The 19,175-nt window shown below is 36.5% G+C and overlaps 2 protein-coding genes across 2 annotated transcripts in view; one reads left to right on the top strand and one right to left on the bottom strand.

Annotated features, from left to right (window-relative positions):
* Nucleotides 1-19,175, top strand: part of eeig1a (estrogen-induced osteoclastogenesis regulator 1a) — a 70,406-nt gene that overhangs the window by 3,027 nt on the left and 48,204 nt on the right. The window lies entirely within an intron of this gene.
* slc25a25a (solute carrier family 25 member 25a) lies at nt 3,727-11,743 on the bottom strand. Its single transcript, XM_051668272.1, has 10 exons — nt 11,491-11,743; nt 9,765-9,891; nt 9,545-9,632; nt 8,999-9,110; nt 6,506-6,664; nt 5,556-5,708; nt 5,349-5,456; nt 5,053-5,220; nt 4,812-4,962; nt 3,727-4,677 (listed from the first exon to the last, which is right to left on the bottom strand). The coding sequence occupies exons 1-10, from the start codon at nt 11,647-11,649 to the stop codon at nt 4,493-4,495; spliced, it is 1,410 nt and encodes a 469-aa protein (XP_051524232.1). The 5' UTR covers nt 11,650-11,743; the 3' UTR covers nt 3,727-4,492.

Raw genomic sequence — 19,175 nt, 5'->3', positions numbered from 1 at the left:
AGTGCTCTATAATACAGCAAACAGAGAATAGGGAAAAAGCATGTATTTGCTCCATAGGCTAAACATGAGAAAAATGGCGCTTTCTGGTGGAAATTATTAAAAATGTACATTTTGAAGCCAGGGCTCCGGAATGAAAGCATAATATCATAGAATTTTATGCTTTAATGACACTGGGATCAAATATTGCAATTTTAATGGGTTTCAATGGGGACATTTTTGTCCTGAAGGTCCTGAGTGTAACTATTGTGTGTACACAGTGTATTATAGATGTATTATATTCCAAAATTCCCCAAAAAATGCACACTTTTGGCATTAACACAGCCAAAATGATCGAAAAAACTAAAATGAAAAAGACAAAAATGTCCCGAAGGTCGCACAAGGGTTAAACAACTTTACAGCTCAAATAATACACACGTTTTAACAAACACATTTTTTTTAAGTGATTTAAAAAAAACACATTTCTGCCTTTAAACACTCAACAAATTGCCCCCCCCCCATCTGACTTCCATTGTAAGTGTCTCACTGTAAAACAGATTTCTGCTTTTTTTTTTTAAAGAAAAGGAGGGACGAGTCAAAATTAATTTTTGTGGTAATCAACATTATGCCACAAATGCTGTCGATTGACCTTAACTTGTATTGAACCCAGAGATTATCATTCATCAATAGTAGATAATCAGAGATCCTTTTCTCCAGCGACACCGTCAGTCAAAATCTTCATGAACATTAAAACGAACTTATTATTAACATATATGTCTACTTAACAAAACCACTTGAGAGCGCTCATTTTTTATGACCTAATAAAAATGAATAATAATTTAATAAACTATTGGTAACTATCAGCTTTTTATTTTTGCCTTATTTTCTGACTTGAACCTAGGCCACTATGTTTACTGCCAGTTACCACTGGACCAGTGTCCCATCTATAACTATGTATTCACTTTGTTATATTTAATGGTCGGAGAAAGTTACTAAACCTGTTAGTTCATCAAGCCATTATTCATTATAAAGAAATAAAAGCAACTGAAAGTATATTATTGCCACATATCAGCATATGATGCTTTAGTGTTGCAAATAAAATACTTCCAGATGCGATTTACTGCTCTTGACAAATGTAATCACCAGTTCCCATTCAAACCAATGTCCCATGTTAACATGGTCAACCAGATGTTACCCTGTGTCAAATTCATTAGAACAGACATCAATGAAAAAAACTCGGGTTAATAATGATACCAACATTTTCTATAATGTGCAACACGTATTTTCTTTGCTCCTTGATAATTCACATTAAACGAATCTGCTGAAAAGGCAATTACAATTATTCACTGCACGCGCACATCCCCAGTGATCCATAACACCCACAATATTACAGATTACAAAATAAGAGCCCGCAATATTACAGATTACAAAATAAGAGCCCCCAATATTGCAGATTTAAAAATAAAGCCCTGCAATATTGCAGATTACAAAATAAAGGCCCACAATATTACATATTTCAAAATAAGAGCCCCCAATATTGCAGATTTCAAAATAAAGTCCTGCAATATTGCAGATGACAAAATAAAGGCTCGCAAAATTACATATTTCAAAATAAGAACCCGCAATATTGCAGATTACAAAATAAGAGCCTGCAATATTGCATATTACAAAATAAGAGCCCGCAATATTGCAGATTACAAAATAAGAGCCCGCAATATTGCATATTTCAAAATAAGAGCCCGCAATATTACAGATTACAAAATAAGAGCCCACAATATTATAGATTACAAAATAAGAGCCCACAGTATTACAGCTTACAAAATAAGAGCCCGCAATATTAAAAAGTTTACAAAATAAGAGCCCACAATATTAAAAAGTTTACAAAATAAGAGCACACAATATTGCAGATTACAAAATAAGAGCCCGCAATATTACATACTACACAATAAGAACCCGCAATATTGCAGATTTAAAAATAAAGCCCTGCAATATTGCAGATTACAAAATAAAGGCCCACAATATTACATATTTCAAAATAAGAGCCCCCAATATTGCAGATTTCAAAATAAAGTCCTGCAATATTGCAGATGACAAAATAAAGGCTCGCAAAATTACATATTTCAAAATAAGAACCCGCAATATTGCAGATTACAAAATAAGAGCCCGCAATATTGCATATTACAAAATAAGAGCCCGCAATATTGCAGATTACAAAATAAGAGCCCGCAATATTGCATATTACAAAATAAGAGCCCGCAATATTGCAGATTACAAAATAAAGGCCCGCAATATTACATATTTCAAAATAAGAGCCCGCAATATTACAGATTACAAAATAAGAGCCCACAATATTATAGATTACAAAATAAGAGCCCACAGTATTACAGCTTACAAAATAAGAGCCCGCAATATTAAAAAGTTTACAAAATAAGAGCCCACAATATTAAAAAGTTTACAAAATAAGAGCACACAATATTACAGATTACAAAATAAGAGCCCGCAATATTGCAGATTTCAAAATAAAGTCCTGTAATATTGCAGATTACAAAATAAAGGCTCGCAATATTACATACTACACAATAAGAACCCGCAATATTGCAGATTACAAAATAAAGTCCTGCAATATTGCAGATTACAAAATAAGGGCCCGCAATATTACATATTTCAAAATAAGGGCCTGCAATATTACATATTACAAAATAAGGGCCTGCAATATTGCAGATTTCAAAATAAGAGCCCTGTTTTAAGCACCTTAAATCTGTGTTGACATAGAAATGTGGTGTGCTCATTAATGAATTATTAAAATCATTTCAAACACTGATGTTGTTTAAACCGGAACAGGAAATAGTTTGAATAATTCTATATAGAAAATGATGCCTAACCAGCATGCCTCAAGCAGAAGGGTGTTATTTGTAGTGATAAAAGTTAAACAACAGGCGGCAGTGTTTAATCGTCTATCAAGAACAAAACAAGGAACGCATAATAGTGGTTAGTTTGTGAGACTACATTGTTACAGCAAAGATAAAGATATATTATTTCTGTAACTCTCCAGACACAAGGCTATGCTGAATCTGAACCTTGTGAAAATAGGCCAGATTTTGAACTATAGCAAATCAGCTTCCAGATTTAATGCTCATAAACGTATTAGATGGCTTTAAAGCCATTATACATAAAACCACTTGCTGTTATGGGTTAAATATTAAAAACGATTTTAATGGGTAGATTGTGGAACAACTTATTCACAGAGTAAACATTCCCTGAACAGTGTCTTTTTCCCCTTATATTTCCTTTATATAAACACTTTTTTAAAAAGCATATACAGTTATCATAACTAGAAGAGATCTTGTTAACCAAAATTATTGTAACCCATTAGAATCGATCCAAATAAATTAGTTACCAAGACAAATGTTATAAATATTGCCACAATTATCACAAACATTTGTAAACGTCAAGATAAACACTAGAGGCAAAACATAAATATGAGGTTTTATTGAAAAAATATTCATTGCTTACATTAAATGAATCATTCAAAATTCTCAAAACAAACTAAAACAAGAGCCACGCTGACCTGAATGGTGTTACAAAAAAAAAAAAAAAAATAAATAAATAAATAAATCATTCATTCCCCGAGAACGTCCACCTCAAAGCAGTTCCCAGCGCTCTGGATAGAGTTTTCCACAAATACAGTCACACAATAACCAACTCAAACACATACTTTTGCTTAAATTAGTGTACGCAAAACCTCACAAGTAAGCATATCATGTGCATTTATTTGCTGAACATATGGTCCTGGATCACAAAACATTCACACCCATTGACAATGTTGCAAGTTTAAGGTCATTACATTTCCTTATTAGATAAAGCATTTCAAATTGACCAAAGCAATTAAAGTGCATTCATTTACCAAATCAACCAGACATCCTCATATATTAAGGAAAGTGAAGAACTTAAAGTGTGTGCTGATTTAAAATTAAATTAGACAGCAGTTTAACCCCGTTACACAGTTAAAACACTGGCTTTAAGATGTGCCAAGAAATGCATTTATAAAATTCTGGATGCCACAATATAAATAGATATCTGGTTAACATATATAAATATATCGCTTTAGTCAATATAAAGCAGCATTTGTAAGAACATAGGCAGTGCAAGGTCACTCAGCATGTAATAATGCAAAGATTTCATAGTTTTGTTTGTAGTGTTGACATTTCTTCACTGCCCAAATGGATCATAACAGCACTCGATTCACTCACATGAAATCCAAAAGGTTGGTCCCTGAATTCAGCTTTCGAACAACGAACACAGTGCCTTTATTCTTAATTCTCAAGTCTAGAACATTAAATAGATAATGAAATGTTACAGGTTTGGAGAGCAAATTCTCCCCCCCCCCCCAGTAAAATACTGCTTTTGTGCATGTTAATTAATGGTTTCATCCCCTTCCCACTTGCATTCACAGAATGAGATTGCGGTCACACCTCAAGGTTCAAAACCTTGAGATTTACATCCCTTCATACGCTCCTCATCTTGACTGGACTCCTAATGTTGACTTGATGTGCTCATATACAACATAGCTGATGCTGACAGCCGGGATAACTTTCAGGAAGTTTGGAGTCAGACCCCGGTAGAGACCCATGGGACCTTCGGTCTTCATGATCTGTTTGAAGAGCCCCGTCATGGTGACCTGGGAAGCGCATTCAACCGTGGCTAAAGAATCAAAAAGATATGATTAGAATATGTTAAAAATAGTAAAAAAAAAAAAAAAAAAAAAAAATATATATATATATATATATATATATATATATATATATATATATATAAATGCTGGTTGGAGAGCTCACCTTGTGCCTGCATGCGTGTTCGTACGAGAGCAAGCGGGTAGCTGGCGAGTTGGCCGCACGTGCTGGAAACGGTACCGCAGGCTAGAAGCACTAACACACCAGGATCTGCACTGTCCGTACCGTAGCGCTGAAGCCACGTGTTCTTCAACGTCTAACGAGAACAGACCAGAAAAGAAAAGTGAGCTTTTCCATTTTTGGACCTTTTATGTTTGTAACGGTAGACAGTTTTTCCTTTGCCTACCTCATAGACGGCCAGATCGATGCCAGCGTAGGGAATGATGCCCAGCATGTTGGGCACATAGCCTTTGTAGAACGCCAAGACACCCTCACCCCTGAGGATCTGTTTGGCACAGTCCGAGATGCCCTTGTACTGGCCCGTCTTTCTTAACGCCAGGCGAGTTTTGAGAACCTGAACAGAATGGGATTACAGATGTAAATACAGTGGCAGTTCATGGTCCATTTGTAAGCATGAGGGAGGAGGGGCTTAAATTTTAATAAAAATGATGCACAAACCCTTAATACTGGAGAGCTACTCACCTCCATAGGGTAAATTGCACTTTGTGCTAAGACTCCTGCCAGAGAACCTGCCACAAAGCGTTCCGTGATGCCTAAAGTTTCCTGACTGCTGCCCATCAGACGCTTAATCTGTCAAGGAAGAATAAACAAGTGATGAATACAGTTTTATTCAAATATATATCTTATATATATATATATATAACAAGGAAGTGTTTCAGTGTTCTGCACCTGTTCATAAGCCATGAACTTGAGGGCCGACTCAGGGGCAATTTTGATGACGTTGATGCCGTTGCCCCTCCATAACGACCGCATCCCTCCTTCCTTGATCATCTGGGTGAGACCGGTCATGATGCACATGTTGTTGCTATGGGAACCATGAACCTGCCAAAGGAAAACAGCAAAGAACATACGTGTTTTACAAATAGCATCATACTTGTTGCATCGTCTTTAAGTTTCAATGAACAAATTGTGTACAATTAAAAGAGACCAAGTCTAAAAATTTGCCTTTTTCTCTCACGTAAAGAACTCCGTAACTAGGTAAAAGGTTTTGGACTGAAATCAATGAACGAACAAAGTCTGATTAAGCAACTGCTGACGTAAACGTGGTTAACTGACTAATCTTTACCATCACACAAGTGGTGACACATCAAGCCAAAGGTGGCCTTGTGAAACGCAGTCATGGACTTCTTGGATTCTGATTGATTGACTCAACCATTAACTATTCAAAGAGTCAAGATCCTTTCCCTGCAACATAAACTTATGAAGCGTACTGATTAGCTTATTTATGGCTCTTGGGTAACAAGACCAAATGTTCCAATTTAACTGGAATTCCCATAAAGGTTATGAACTCAACTCTCCTCTGCTCTTAAAATGAAGGAAACTTGTGTAAATAATAAAAAATGACCTCCTTCAGTCTATAGAGAAAGTTAGGACTGGGATTTATTAAAGCCTTACACGCCTGATAAAGCAAGTGACTCAAATACTTCAAGATGGCCTCGACATTTAAATATAGGATCCAAATCTGAATATGTTGCACAAAATTCAGTGAGAATGATCAAAATACACAAGATGAAACACTAATTTAGTTCTCTTGATCCTGGACATACATTGGCAAAAGGATTACGGTGTGATTTCACCTTTTTGCAGGTAATGCAAGGTGTCGCTGTGCATCATCTCACCTGCATAAGTACTTTGAGTCGGTCAAGTGGAGCAGTGAAGGTTCGAGAAACTGCTCCAGCACCTCCACCTGCTACCAGGTGTCTCCACCATATCCCAGTCTTGTGTTCCTCTGTTGTAAACTCATCCGGAACCATCAAGTTCTCACCAACATCGAAGATCTACAGAGAAAGAAAATCTATTTATTTATTTATTTATTTATATTCAAGGTAGACAATATATCGGTTTTACAGATTTATCGTGCCGATAGTTGCTTTATGGAATAATTGGTTATCAGTTCCTCTGCAACCAGCACTGGTGGCATCTAGAGTTAGAACAACTTGGTTCAGTACAACAGCAGCCTCTAAATGGTTTTAAATGTATCAAAACAATCTAAATTCACACAAAAAGGCATGAAAATAAAGACGCAACTACACGAAAACACACCGTCAGCACATACATAGTGTCTCTAACGTTATCTTGTGAATAATAATAAAAAACCTCATCTGGTGAAATATATATAAACAAAACCCTTAATCTAGTGAATATTAGGCTATAGAAAGATTTAGTAAATAGTTAAATAGAGCACTGTAACGAAGCCAAGTCGCCATCATTTCAAAATAAAAGTCCCAAAATAAGTATGTGTATTCCGCGTTGTTCATAGTACAGAGTTTTGCTCCAAATCATAATTTTTTTCTGGTTATAATTGGGATTTTGGTTTCACTATAAACTGCATCTGGGATTTTATTGTCTGAGCCCGTCATAGTAAGGTTGTTTTTAACATTAAATCAAACTATCTATCTTTTCCACCATCTTAGTTATTGTATTGGCAAAATCCACTATCTTTCGACCATTACTTTACATAGGCCTCACACGATTTGACTAATGAATTTCAGTGACCCATCCAGTAATCATAAGCTGGAAAGTTATTACATTTATAGCTCCTGAAATATTTTAGAAGAGCATAGGTTGAAAAAAAATTCATTGTATTCAGACAGTTCCATGACTTAATGACTAAAATTTCCATTACTTTTCTTGGTCTAGAAACCATTTTTTGTATTTTCTCCCCAATTTGGAATGCCCAGTTCCCACTGCTTACTAGGTCCTCGTGGTGGCGCAGTTACTCACCTCAATCCGGGTGGCGGAGGACAAGTCTCAGTTGCCTCCGCTTCTGAGACCGTCAATCCGCGCATCTTATCACGTGACTCGTTGTGCATTACACCGCGGAGACTCACAGCATGTGGAGGCTCATGCTACTCTCCACGATCCACGCACAACTTACCACGTGTCCCATTGAGAGCAAGAACCACTAATTGCAACCACGAGGAGGTTACCTCATGTGACTCTACCCTCCCTAGCAACTGGGCCAATTTGGTTGCTTAGGAGACCTGACTGTAGTCACTCAGCACACCCTGGATTCGAACTCGCGACTCCAGGGGTGGTAGTCAGCATCAATATGCGCCGAGCTACCCAGGCCCCCTAGAAACCATTTTTAATATTCCATGATATGGTCAAGTTTTCCATGACCATGGGAATCCAATCTTCAAAAAAATTTTTTAATTAAGTGTAATCAGTCAATAAGGAAAATGTTTAAATATCTGTTCAGCATTGCTTCACTGATGTTCACATCACAGTAAGGTGCGATGACCTGGCAGCTACAGCATGTGCGTCAGCAGGGTCTGACCTGAACTCTGACGCAGCCAAAATCTCAAAGCTAGTCTTCATGTTTTTAGGGCACAAAGGTGCCATTTGATCCAGAAATCTATTGCAGACTTTGCAAACTCTTGTGAACTTGAGCACATTGCAAAACAGGGTCAAATTCCCACGTCAGTCTCATTACGCTCTGAACTTTTCCATATGCGGAATAAGTCTGAAGGTTGAAGTCCTGTTTAAACTAGTGTTAAATAAGTCTAAACAGGTCAATGTTATTGAAATTCAAGTTTTAAAACCACCACAAGTCTACTGCCTCAATAATGGCAACATACAGCACATAAATCAATAAGACTCATTGCATAAGGACATGCTGTCCCCATTTAATTAGGGTACTTTGACATTTGCTAGACATTTTTAATGGGCGAATATATGCTCAAGACTGTAGCGGTCGTATTAATAGCAGTTAAGTCTTGCCAGACAGGATTAGAGGATGCTTAGGAGACTGACTTGTCGAGATTTAGTAGCTACAACGCAACACCTATTAAACTGGACCCTGTCCTAGATCACGGTGTTCCAACGAGACTAGATATTTTTAGGCACCTTCGCTTTAAGACCATCATTAGCCTATACCATTAGGCCTAAAGCTCTACAACTTGGCATGATGCTTATTATTATAAACAGCAAGCAAATTCAGCCGCCAAAACAGAGACATATTAAGAAGACTAACAAACAACCAACAGTTTACAGTAATGAGTAGTGCATTGTAACTAAACAGCATTTGTAGATTGTTTTGTAAGCATCTTAGGATTTCGACTGATATTGGTTGAAGTACTGTGTACATGTGGGATAAGAGGAATACATACAGATGAGTGTTTCCAGTAGAGGATGATTTCTGGAATGTTCTCAGCAGGCTGTTGTGATGGATCCTTCTTCCATTCATTCCAGTCAATGGTCATTGTTCCATTTTTGTCCATGCTACATGAGAAAAAAAATCTCTTTAAAAAGGGCTCTTTAAATGCATGTAAAGCACAAATTGCATAAGTGATAAACACCTCCCTGCTCTGACCATTAAGACATAAAACCAGCAAGAAACTCAAATTTCTCAGCCATTTCTGATAGTTGTACAGTACTGACAGAAGTCATAAATTAAGGGATTGCTTTCTTTGTAATGTAATAATTAAAATGACCAATTTTTACAAAATTGATATTAAAAGTCTTAATACTTTACATGAAACAAATCAGGCAATATTTGAGCACATATACTCAAGACTTTATCTCCATCATGATTAATCATAGCAATTCAATTAGTCAAAGCCCAACCAGAAAATCTCTAAAAAAAAAAAAAAATTAAAAAAAAAAAAGGAACATTCAGATTCTACCAACATTTTTGGAACATCTTTCAAACTCACCTTTTAAGGACCATCTCTGCTTGCGGCAGGGAAATATAGACTCCAAGATCTCGTAATGAGTTCACAATGTCATTGACGTTTACTTGACCTGACAGGAAACAAAAACAGTGTCCATCAGGCTTTGAAAAGTCTTTAAAAGAAAAGCTTTAATAATATCAAATGAAGGCAGATTTTAACAAGCAAGCTGTAAGATTCAGTTCTGTAAATCAAGGTGTAGTACCAGCATTCTTCCCATCCAGGCTTTTAAAGACGAGCTTCAAGTCTTTCTCGTTGTCTTGAAGATAGTGAACAAACTTCTCGAAGTCCAGCTGCCCATCGAGTTCTTTTTCTTCGGTTTTCAAACATTTCTGTGGGGCAAAAGATCACATGCATTCAATGCAAGCAGATATATGTTTGGGATTTGTAATAGGCAGATATAGTCGGCATTAGCCAATAACGGTGTTCGCTTGGCCGATTAAGAGTGTTAACTTTCACTTGTGTCAGTTCCAAAAATCTACCAACTGATTGGTCAATGGATATGTTTTTTTTCCCTCCTCCAAGTTTATGCAAATTTGAGTGAATATTCCATAAAATAAATGTTTCACTTTAGTAATGTTGTGTTCTTCTGATTTGCTGTTGTTAAATTGCATTATGTTTATCTGCATTTATATCAGCCATCCTGCCCTCTAGATATCGGTATCAGCCATTGAAAAACACATATCAGTCGACAACTATTTGGGATATTATCATACACCGATTATAGGTGTAAAACACAGCTGTAAATTATTTATTCCCTTGTTAACATTGCACCGCTAGGGGCACCACACACTATGTCAGACTCCTATTCCAGAAAAATAACGGTACATTTACAGATTTCTTCGTATGAACCAAATGAACTACACCACAGATTACACTTCTGGGTTAACCCTTGTGCGACCTTCAGGACATTTTTGTCTTTTTGATCCTTTTGGCGGTGTTAATGCCAACGGCGTAAATGTTGCCAAAAGGTGTGCATTTTAGGGGGAATTTTGGAATATAATACATCTATAATACACTGTGTACACAAAATAGATACATTCAGGACCTTAATGACAAATGTCCCCACTGAAATCCATTAAAACGGCAATATTTGATCCCAGTGCCATTAAAGCATAAAATCATGAATTCTATGATATTATGCTTTCATTCCAGAGCCCTGGCTTCAAAATTTAAATGTTGAACATGTTCCACCAATGGTGCCATTTTTCTGATGTTTAGCCTATGGAGCAAATACATGCTTTTTCCCTATTTTCTGTTTGCTGTATTATAGAGCACTGCAGACCAATTTAATAAATGATGCAGGTAAAATTGTGTGGGTGTGTTGGTATGGATGTCAGAGTGTGTTTTGAGAAATTTGTGTGTGTGTGTGTAAAACAACAACAGTGGCATTATGTACACAAACTGGCATTCAAAGGGTTAAAATCCTGAAAATGAATTAACATTTGGTAGTTATCAGGACTTACGTTGGTTAAAAAGTCAGTGAAAGTGGAAAATAGTGGAAGTTTTTTGACGCAGACGGAGTAACTTTTTTTAAATTGACACACAAGTGTTAATGAAACACATTTCATATTCTTAAAATGCAGTTTAATTAGTATAGAGTGATAAAAAGGCGCGGTTGTATAATGTCAGGATGTAGAACTCCATATATGGTCATTTGAACGGAAAGTGCGCAAAAGGAGACACAAGAACCGGAAATGTGTCATGAGTCATGACGAAAATGTGCATTTATTTAAAAAAATACTAAAATGAATCATTAAAATATTTTTAATTTAGCAATAGGCCACATTATATAGAAAATATATATACATTTAAAGCCATTTTACAATCCTTATTAGTATATATATTATAAGCATTCATAATGTTTTACCGTGTATATTAAAATGCATATATACTGTATGTTAATGCGTAAGGCATATCTTATTTCTTACCTTTCTCCATTTTCGGTATGTCGAGAATTCCTGGGACGGCAGAAGAACACTGAGTTTAAAGAGCGACTTAAGCTCGGATGGTAATCCATTCGATTCGAAATACTCCACTTCGATTTGATCAGAATTGTGGACAGGCACATAAAGGCACAGGCACAACATCTTCAAAGTTATACAAAACTCTCCGACAATAAATAAATAAATAAATAAATAGTACAAGGATAGTCTCGCCTGCCGACGGTGAAATGCCGGTAAAGCAGCTGATCACGCCGAGAAATATCTTCAGACACGCCCATTTAGTCAAGAGCAGCGGACTCTGATTGGCTAGAGTTTCGTACGCATGCGTACATTTAAAGGCCGGCCAAGATGACGGACTCTGTATGTCTAATCACAGGCCAGTTCCATTTAAATTCTTGGGTGGTTTGTAACGGGACCCGCCCCTTTCACTACTCCAGTGTGGGATGGATTCAAGCACGAGCTGCCAGAAAGAACCATGTGATACTGTAAAATTTCCAACAAAAGTCACTCACAGAATCTCACATTTCCTCATTCGAAACTCCCCAAAGCATACACAAATGATCATATAACAAAGTGATCAGACAAAAATACAGTTATTAATAAAAAACAAATAAGCACCTTAATTCTTTTAGTTATCATGCCTCCTGCAAAATGAGTTTGATGTTAAGGCACCAAAGAACGTTTTCATTGGTGGAAATTGGTAAAGCTCCTGATTTCAACTTTTTTTTTTTTTTTTTTTTTTAATTGGCAATTTTACCTTAGTGTAGTGGCATTAAAGGGGTAGTACGTTCACCCATAAATACAAAATTCTCTCATCATTTTCTCACCCTCATGTTGTTCCAAACTTTCAAGGGCGTAGGTTTGGTTTGAAAGTTGGGAGGGATATTTTATAAGAATAATATTCAAAATGTTGGTAAAAATGTTGGAAAAATTGGATGCAACATATCATAAGACGTAAGTATATTCTGTGTGCCCAGATGTTGGTAGGGACATTTCTGATTTTCTGAAAGTTGGTAGGGACATGTCCCTATCATCACAACCTAAATCTACACCTATGTGTCTGATGTAATTAATATATATATTACAATTCACAGTCACAATTCACTTTCATTGCATCTTGTTTTTCCTTACAAAGTAAATGGTGACTGAGGCTAAATTTTTTTTTTGAGGTGAACTATTCCTTTATAGTCTGAACTGCATTAATATTACATGGTTCCATGCAGTCGTACTTCGGACATATAGTCTATATTAATCTAATTTTGTTAAAGATTACTCAATTCAATTTGATGGAATTTTCTTGTGAAATTGAAATGCATAAATCTTAAAAATAGTGCAGATGTTCCCAATGTTCAAGCCAGATCTACACCCTTGCATAAGTGCAAACTTACTCAACCAGCAAACCAAAAATTAAAATTGTACTGGTACTTAAATAGCTCCACCTGTGATTTATCTGTTCGAATTGCTTGTAAAAGGTCACATACTTCCAAATGACTCTGTTTCTCAACAATGAGGCCTAAACAGTTCTAATCAGTGTTAAAAATACCAGCAGGTCATATATATGATGTTGTCTTGGTTAGTAGCAGCAATTAAAGTTAATAAATTGCATCTCTGTAGTTTGTTTCCTAATTTACTGTTGCTGTGCTTTGTGATCCTGCAGCAAATCCGTCTGCTCCGGTTGCAAACTTACGTCAGAGTATGTTGGAGGATAAGTGATCCTGTCGAGACTAGCTCCAAAGAGATTTATAAGGTTGTCTATGCTACCTAACACTAACTTATTAACCATCTGTAACCTGCAGTGGAGACATTTTGCACGTTGCATGGGAAAAGCCCAATCGTGAAATGGCTGCGTATTAGACCTGTTCAAATGCCAAAATTCACAATTATTACAAGAAAACCTCAGCTCTTCCTTTATCTTGTAAAAACAACATTTTTCAAACATCATGAAACTATGTATCATTTCGTCCACTAAGGGCACCACTATAGCATGTGATAAAAGTAACAAATTTGTATTTGTGTATATTTATTTAATCAGGGTCAATACACATTAAGAAACATAATATCAATGTAAAATGTGCCAGATTTAGCCAAGATGGCCAATTTTCATCTGTAGTCCCTGTGCACTCAAAAAAATATTTGAGCCTATTTTTAAGATTTACGCATTTTAATTTCATAACAGAATTCCATAAAATTAAATTATTATTTTTTAATAAAGTATTAAATTAATAAAATGTATATATAAAAAATTATACACATACTGTATATATATATATATATATATATATATATATATATATATATATATATATATATATACTGTATAATATATGAAATTGAAATGCATGTACCTTAGTTATAATTATTTATTTATTTTTATGTTAAGAGAAAACAATAATACTTTTATTTGGCAATCTATGAAAGTAGGGTTTGTATTTCTGTATGAGGAGCGCAATGTCACATGATAGAGTCTTAAACATTTTTACAATTTTTCCGAATGAATAACAGTTCCTTTACTTCCAAACCAGAATGGGTAATTTCAACATAATCAAAAGAGCTCAGTAGCTTTGTAATATAAACCAGCATTCCTACAGTACCAGTAGTACTCATGTACTGTATGCTGTAGACTGACCCCAGGAGGGTATCACACTGGTCTTGTGATAGAATCTGACTCCAGTGATCTCAAAAAACTAAATTTAGCCAAGTCACAAAGAGGGGATCACGAAAAACACATGGAATACACTAGGCACAGGCTTTGAGAGTCAGTACAGCTCTCTAATTTCATCAAACAGGGTTGGTTCTATGTAAAAGTACATCAACCTGTAATATATTTTATTTATTCATGACAATGAAAGCATGCAAACTCCAGACTGATTATACATGGTAGGAGAAAAAAAGAAAGTATACTACAAATGGGTTGTTGACATGAAATACTTTTTGACATGCTGCATGTGCTTTACTCCATCTAAAAGAATTTGAAATAGCATTTGCATGTAGCTATGAGCTAATGTAAATTGAGAGACTATTTGTACTTTTACAAATTAATTAGGGAACAATGGGGCTAAAGGCCACTGTGATATGTCTCTAGCTTTCTTTGTTCAGGAGGAAGCGAGAGCCGGATTAACATACAATGTAAGACTTTTATTTCTCCACTTTTCAGTGACACACAAGGGTTTGCTTTTCAGCATAACAAAAAAACACACAGAGCACTCTGCTGCGTGCATCTCTCTCTCTCTCCCCTCCGGCGGTTTGGATTGCCCTTTTATCCCTCTCCAGCTCTCACTGCAACACAAAACATCTGTTAGAGGTGATTTCCCACAGGTGTCAATCCTTACCGTTCTTCCTCTCCCGGCTATGCCCCCATCAGGAAAATCTGCTTCTTTTTTTCTGGTTGCAGTGTATCAAGATTGAATTTTTGTTTTTATTTATTTTTATTGAATATTGATGGTGCAATGGCCTTGTACCACACACTTATAGGTGATATAGGTGAAAAATATCTGTAGATACTGTATAGGGGGAATAGTTATAGGGCAAAATTTGTCAACTTATGTAGTTAATTTTGAGACGGCAAGATGCTTTTTTTTTTAGTAACAAATTAAGATGCTTATTCAAAATAACCACTTCGGGTGCACCATTTCCTGTTATTTTCAGTCACTTTTGACATTTCATAATATCTCAAGTATTCTATAGACTGGGGGCCTGGGTAGCTCAGTGGTAAAGATGCTGGTTACCACCCCTGGGTGTGCTGAGTGACTCCAGCCAGGTCTCCTAAGCAACCAAATTGGCCCAGTTGATAGGGAGGGTAGAGTCACATGGGGTAACCTCCTCGTGGTCGCTATAATGTGGTTTGTTCTCAGTGGGGCGCGTGGTGAGTTGATTGCGGTTGCCGCGGTGGATGGTGTGAAGCCTCCACATGGCTATGTCTCCATGGCAACGTGCTCAACAAGCCACGTGATAAGGTGCATGGGTTGACGGTCTCAGACACGGAGGCAGCTGGGATTCATCCTCAACCACCCGGACTGAGGTGAATCACAACGCAACCACGAGGACTTAAAAAGCACATTGGGAATTGGGCATTCCAAATTGGGAGAAAAAGGGGAAAAATCCTCCCCAAATAAAGTATTCCACAGACAAATAAAATATATTAAATATAAGATCAAATTACCTCAAAATCAACCTTTAGACATTGCATGCAATGATCTCATGGATCAGGAATATTTTAGCAGTGTTTAGTGACAAACAGGTGTTTAGGAAATCGTTGTGGGAGTTTATGTTGCTATTTAGTGTTTCAAGAGAAAATAAAATCAAAAGTGCCTTCAAATCCCATACTATTTTTAGCTCTGTTTCTGCTCTCTATATAAATATAACCAGCAGTCTTTATCTTGAATCAAACAAACGTTCAAGGTAATTTGTCAAATACAAAATTAACATTATTTACAGTATTTCATATTTTTCTGGAGTATATTTCTTCTTATTTAAACTTTTTTTTAGATCTGTTCAATTGATCATAATTAAGCCATGAGGTGATGAAAACGCTATTCTGAAAACAAATTATGAAAAAAACTAGCTTGAACAATCAGCTTTCTGTCGACTGTATAAGACCCTCTTAGAAGCACAAGTCTTTTTCGTTATCTGTTTATGTCATGTATCGGATACATCCTATACATGAAGATGTAAACAGCCCATTCATAAAAAGTTCTAGATACATTCAGTCTGATGCTCAATTCAAATCCTGGCCTATTGTGGAGCGGCTGTTAAAGGTGTATATTAACCAGAGTACAGGGCTAAGGTCAAGTTAAGCATGCATCACCAAACATCCTGTGTTTGTTTCGATCTCATACTGGATTACGTCTGATCCCTTGAAGTACATCCGATAAACTTTACCAAGAGGTCAGATTGGCAGGTGAAAAACAGGATGTACACAAACCACTTTACGTCCAATTACCTCACAGTCACTGCGTGTCCCTCAATAGTGGTGGGACATTAAATCACAAGAACCTGTCAACAAAGATCTTGCTGAGATTTTCAACTGCTATTATCAACAAAAACAAGAGAAGAGGTGAGTTTAAAGTAATCCTGAATAGAGGCTATTGTTTAGTTACTGATTTATTGTAAAGAATAGCACATTTTCGATAGAAAGATATAAATATAAACCATAAAAATCTAACTTATTATAAAAATGTGTTCTTGATTACTAAATAATAACTACCAAATTAAGCAATACAAAAAAACCTACATAATATTTGACATTTACAAGAGACAACTAACAACCTGCATATAAGTATTTATTAAATCAACACAACTTATTGAACCCTCATTCCATTCACTGGCCATGTGCTGTGGACTGTCATGCTCACTGAGTTTGGGGTTCGTCCAGTAAGTTGTGAATATTTGGGTGTGTTATGTTATCACTGCCATAAGACTGAAACAGACTCGTAACATAATGTCCTGCCAAGATGCCAGTGAAAGCCCAGCAATGTAAAAAGGATGAGGCAAGACCCCAGCTCGCTTTAAACAACGACCATTCGCACTACATCTTATTTAATTTTCGTGAGAGAGCTAATTCTAAGCGCACTTTCCATGCCAGCACAAATGGGCATGGGTGGGAGTGTTTACACTATCTGTGGGTGTATTGTTTGTTAATCAAGTGGCACAAAGCACAGTTTGCTTTTTCATTGCGCCAAGACGTTTGAGGAAAATCGCTCTTAAAATAGAGCCTCAGAAATGTCAGCATCACATTTAAACTGTAAAGGGTGAATCTCAAGTGACTCAACTCAACTATGAGAACATTTGTGTGTGTTTGCCAGTACTGAACACTGCAAATACATGGTAAGAGACAACTGAAAGGGTTTCAGCTCCTGACAAAGTGCTGCTTTGGACAAATAAGCAGCATAATCAAAACCTGATGTAACTTCATGTTCTTTTCTAAATTTCCCATTAATATGACTGACATTAATATGATGTCATCGAAAATCTTCTAATACACTCTACAAGCAAAGTCAAAAACTATTTGTGGCATTTTCCATTGCTGTATTACACACCTTCTGACACACTTTCTCCATTCTCTGAACCTCATTTGCATGTCTGACCCCGAAATTAACCCCAATCTCTGCAAACAAGAGCCGAATTCTCAGAAATGTCTACATTTTACAAGTCTACAAGTTCCTGCTTGAGGATATATTAAGTACATAGGTTGGTGGTTTTGAAGTAGCAACAGATTTATATAATTCAGATGGAATTCTAAACACCTTCTAGCGTTGTTTTGATGATAACGACAAACAGTAGGCAGCACCAGCGGTACTATACACTGATGGTATCAGATGGTATGTTACTTTGATACATATCATCTTATTCAGATTCGGTTCCATTTATTAAAAAAAACAAAATACTGGCACCAAAGCATTTTAATGATGTTAATAAAATAATTTACACTGTATAGTTCATGTCTAGCTACCGCATCTTTAACACATCTCTGAAATCAATGCATCATTGTGACTGTTATCGGAACTACAAATATACTATACATGGTGGCTCAGCGGTTAAGGCTCTGAGTTACTGAACAGAAGGTCAGGGGTTCAAGCACCACCAAGATGCCACTGTTGGGCCCTTGAGCAAGGCCCTTGACCCTATCTGCTCCAGGGGCACCATATCATGGCTTTTTGTAAGAGGGGTACGGTGGCCCAGGTGTGCACAACACAACAAAATTAGCAAAGCAATTAAAAGCTGAAAACACAGCGGAAATAAGCCACAACTAGGGTTGCCAACCATCCCGTATAATACAGAATGCCCTTACAAAAAAATCTAAACTAGCCGCAAAGTTGCCGCTCGTTATTTTCACATGCACATGAGCTTGTGATTCGCCGCAGAAGTTTGCAGCTCTTCACCGGTAGTGGTGAACCTCCGGCAAACATTTGGCAACAATGGCCAATTTGCTGCAAGTTTGCCGCAAAGCTCATTTGCATGTGAAAATTATCTGTGGTGAATTTGCGGCAAGTCTGTGGCAAATTCGCAGTGAACTCTCAATTTTTGTAAGGGTCATCCCACATTTAAGGGAACAAAACTGCATGCTGAATATTTTGTTGTCTCACACTCAAACTACTGGGAACATTTCACACATCGAAAGAAATAGACCTGAAACACAGACATCTTTTGTGTGAGTTGTGAGAGATATCAGCTGTTGCTTTAGCATCTGTGGGAAAAATAAAGTAAGATCAACGACAGTCAGCACTCAACTTCTGTCATTTCTCCCATTAAAAGCAGGAGAATTTGGTGAAAAAATAGCTTATGATTGCATGATAATTGTTTCCCACCATTGTGATTCCAAAAAACCACACGTGATATGACATTACATTGCAGTGTTCAGTGCTCCTTCTGGAAGAGATAGAGAGGCAAATGACGATGAGAAAACTTTTAATACAAAAGCATAGTAGGCTATGTGTAGTTAAACGCTTCATGTGATTTTCTTACCTTTCCCTTGTGATAAATACTATGCTGCCAAAACTACGACACTGTGATCTATGGAGAAATACCCAGCATTATTTCATATTAAGCATTTTCTCTACCATAAAAACCCATTATAATACATGATTGCTTAAGACATAACTAAGACTTGTACTAAGACAGTGGCCATGTAAGGGCAAATTTATGTTTTGTGATATATATATTTTTAGCACATT

Source organism: Myxocyprinus asiaticus, chromosome 33, assembly GCF_019703515.2.
Source record: "Myxocyprinus asiaticus isolate MX2 ecotype Aquarium Trade chromosome 33, UBuf_Myxa_2, whole genome shotgun sequence".
Lineage (NCBI taxonomy): Eukaryota > Metazoa > Chordata > Actinopteri > Cypriniformes > Catostomidae > Myxocyprinus > Myxocyprinus asiaticus.
This window is presented reverse-complemented; position numbering and strand designations above follow the sequence as displayed.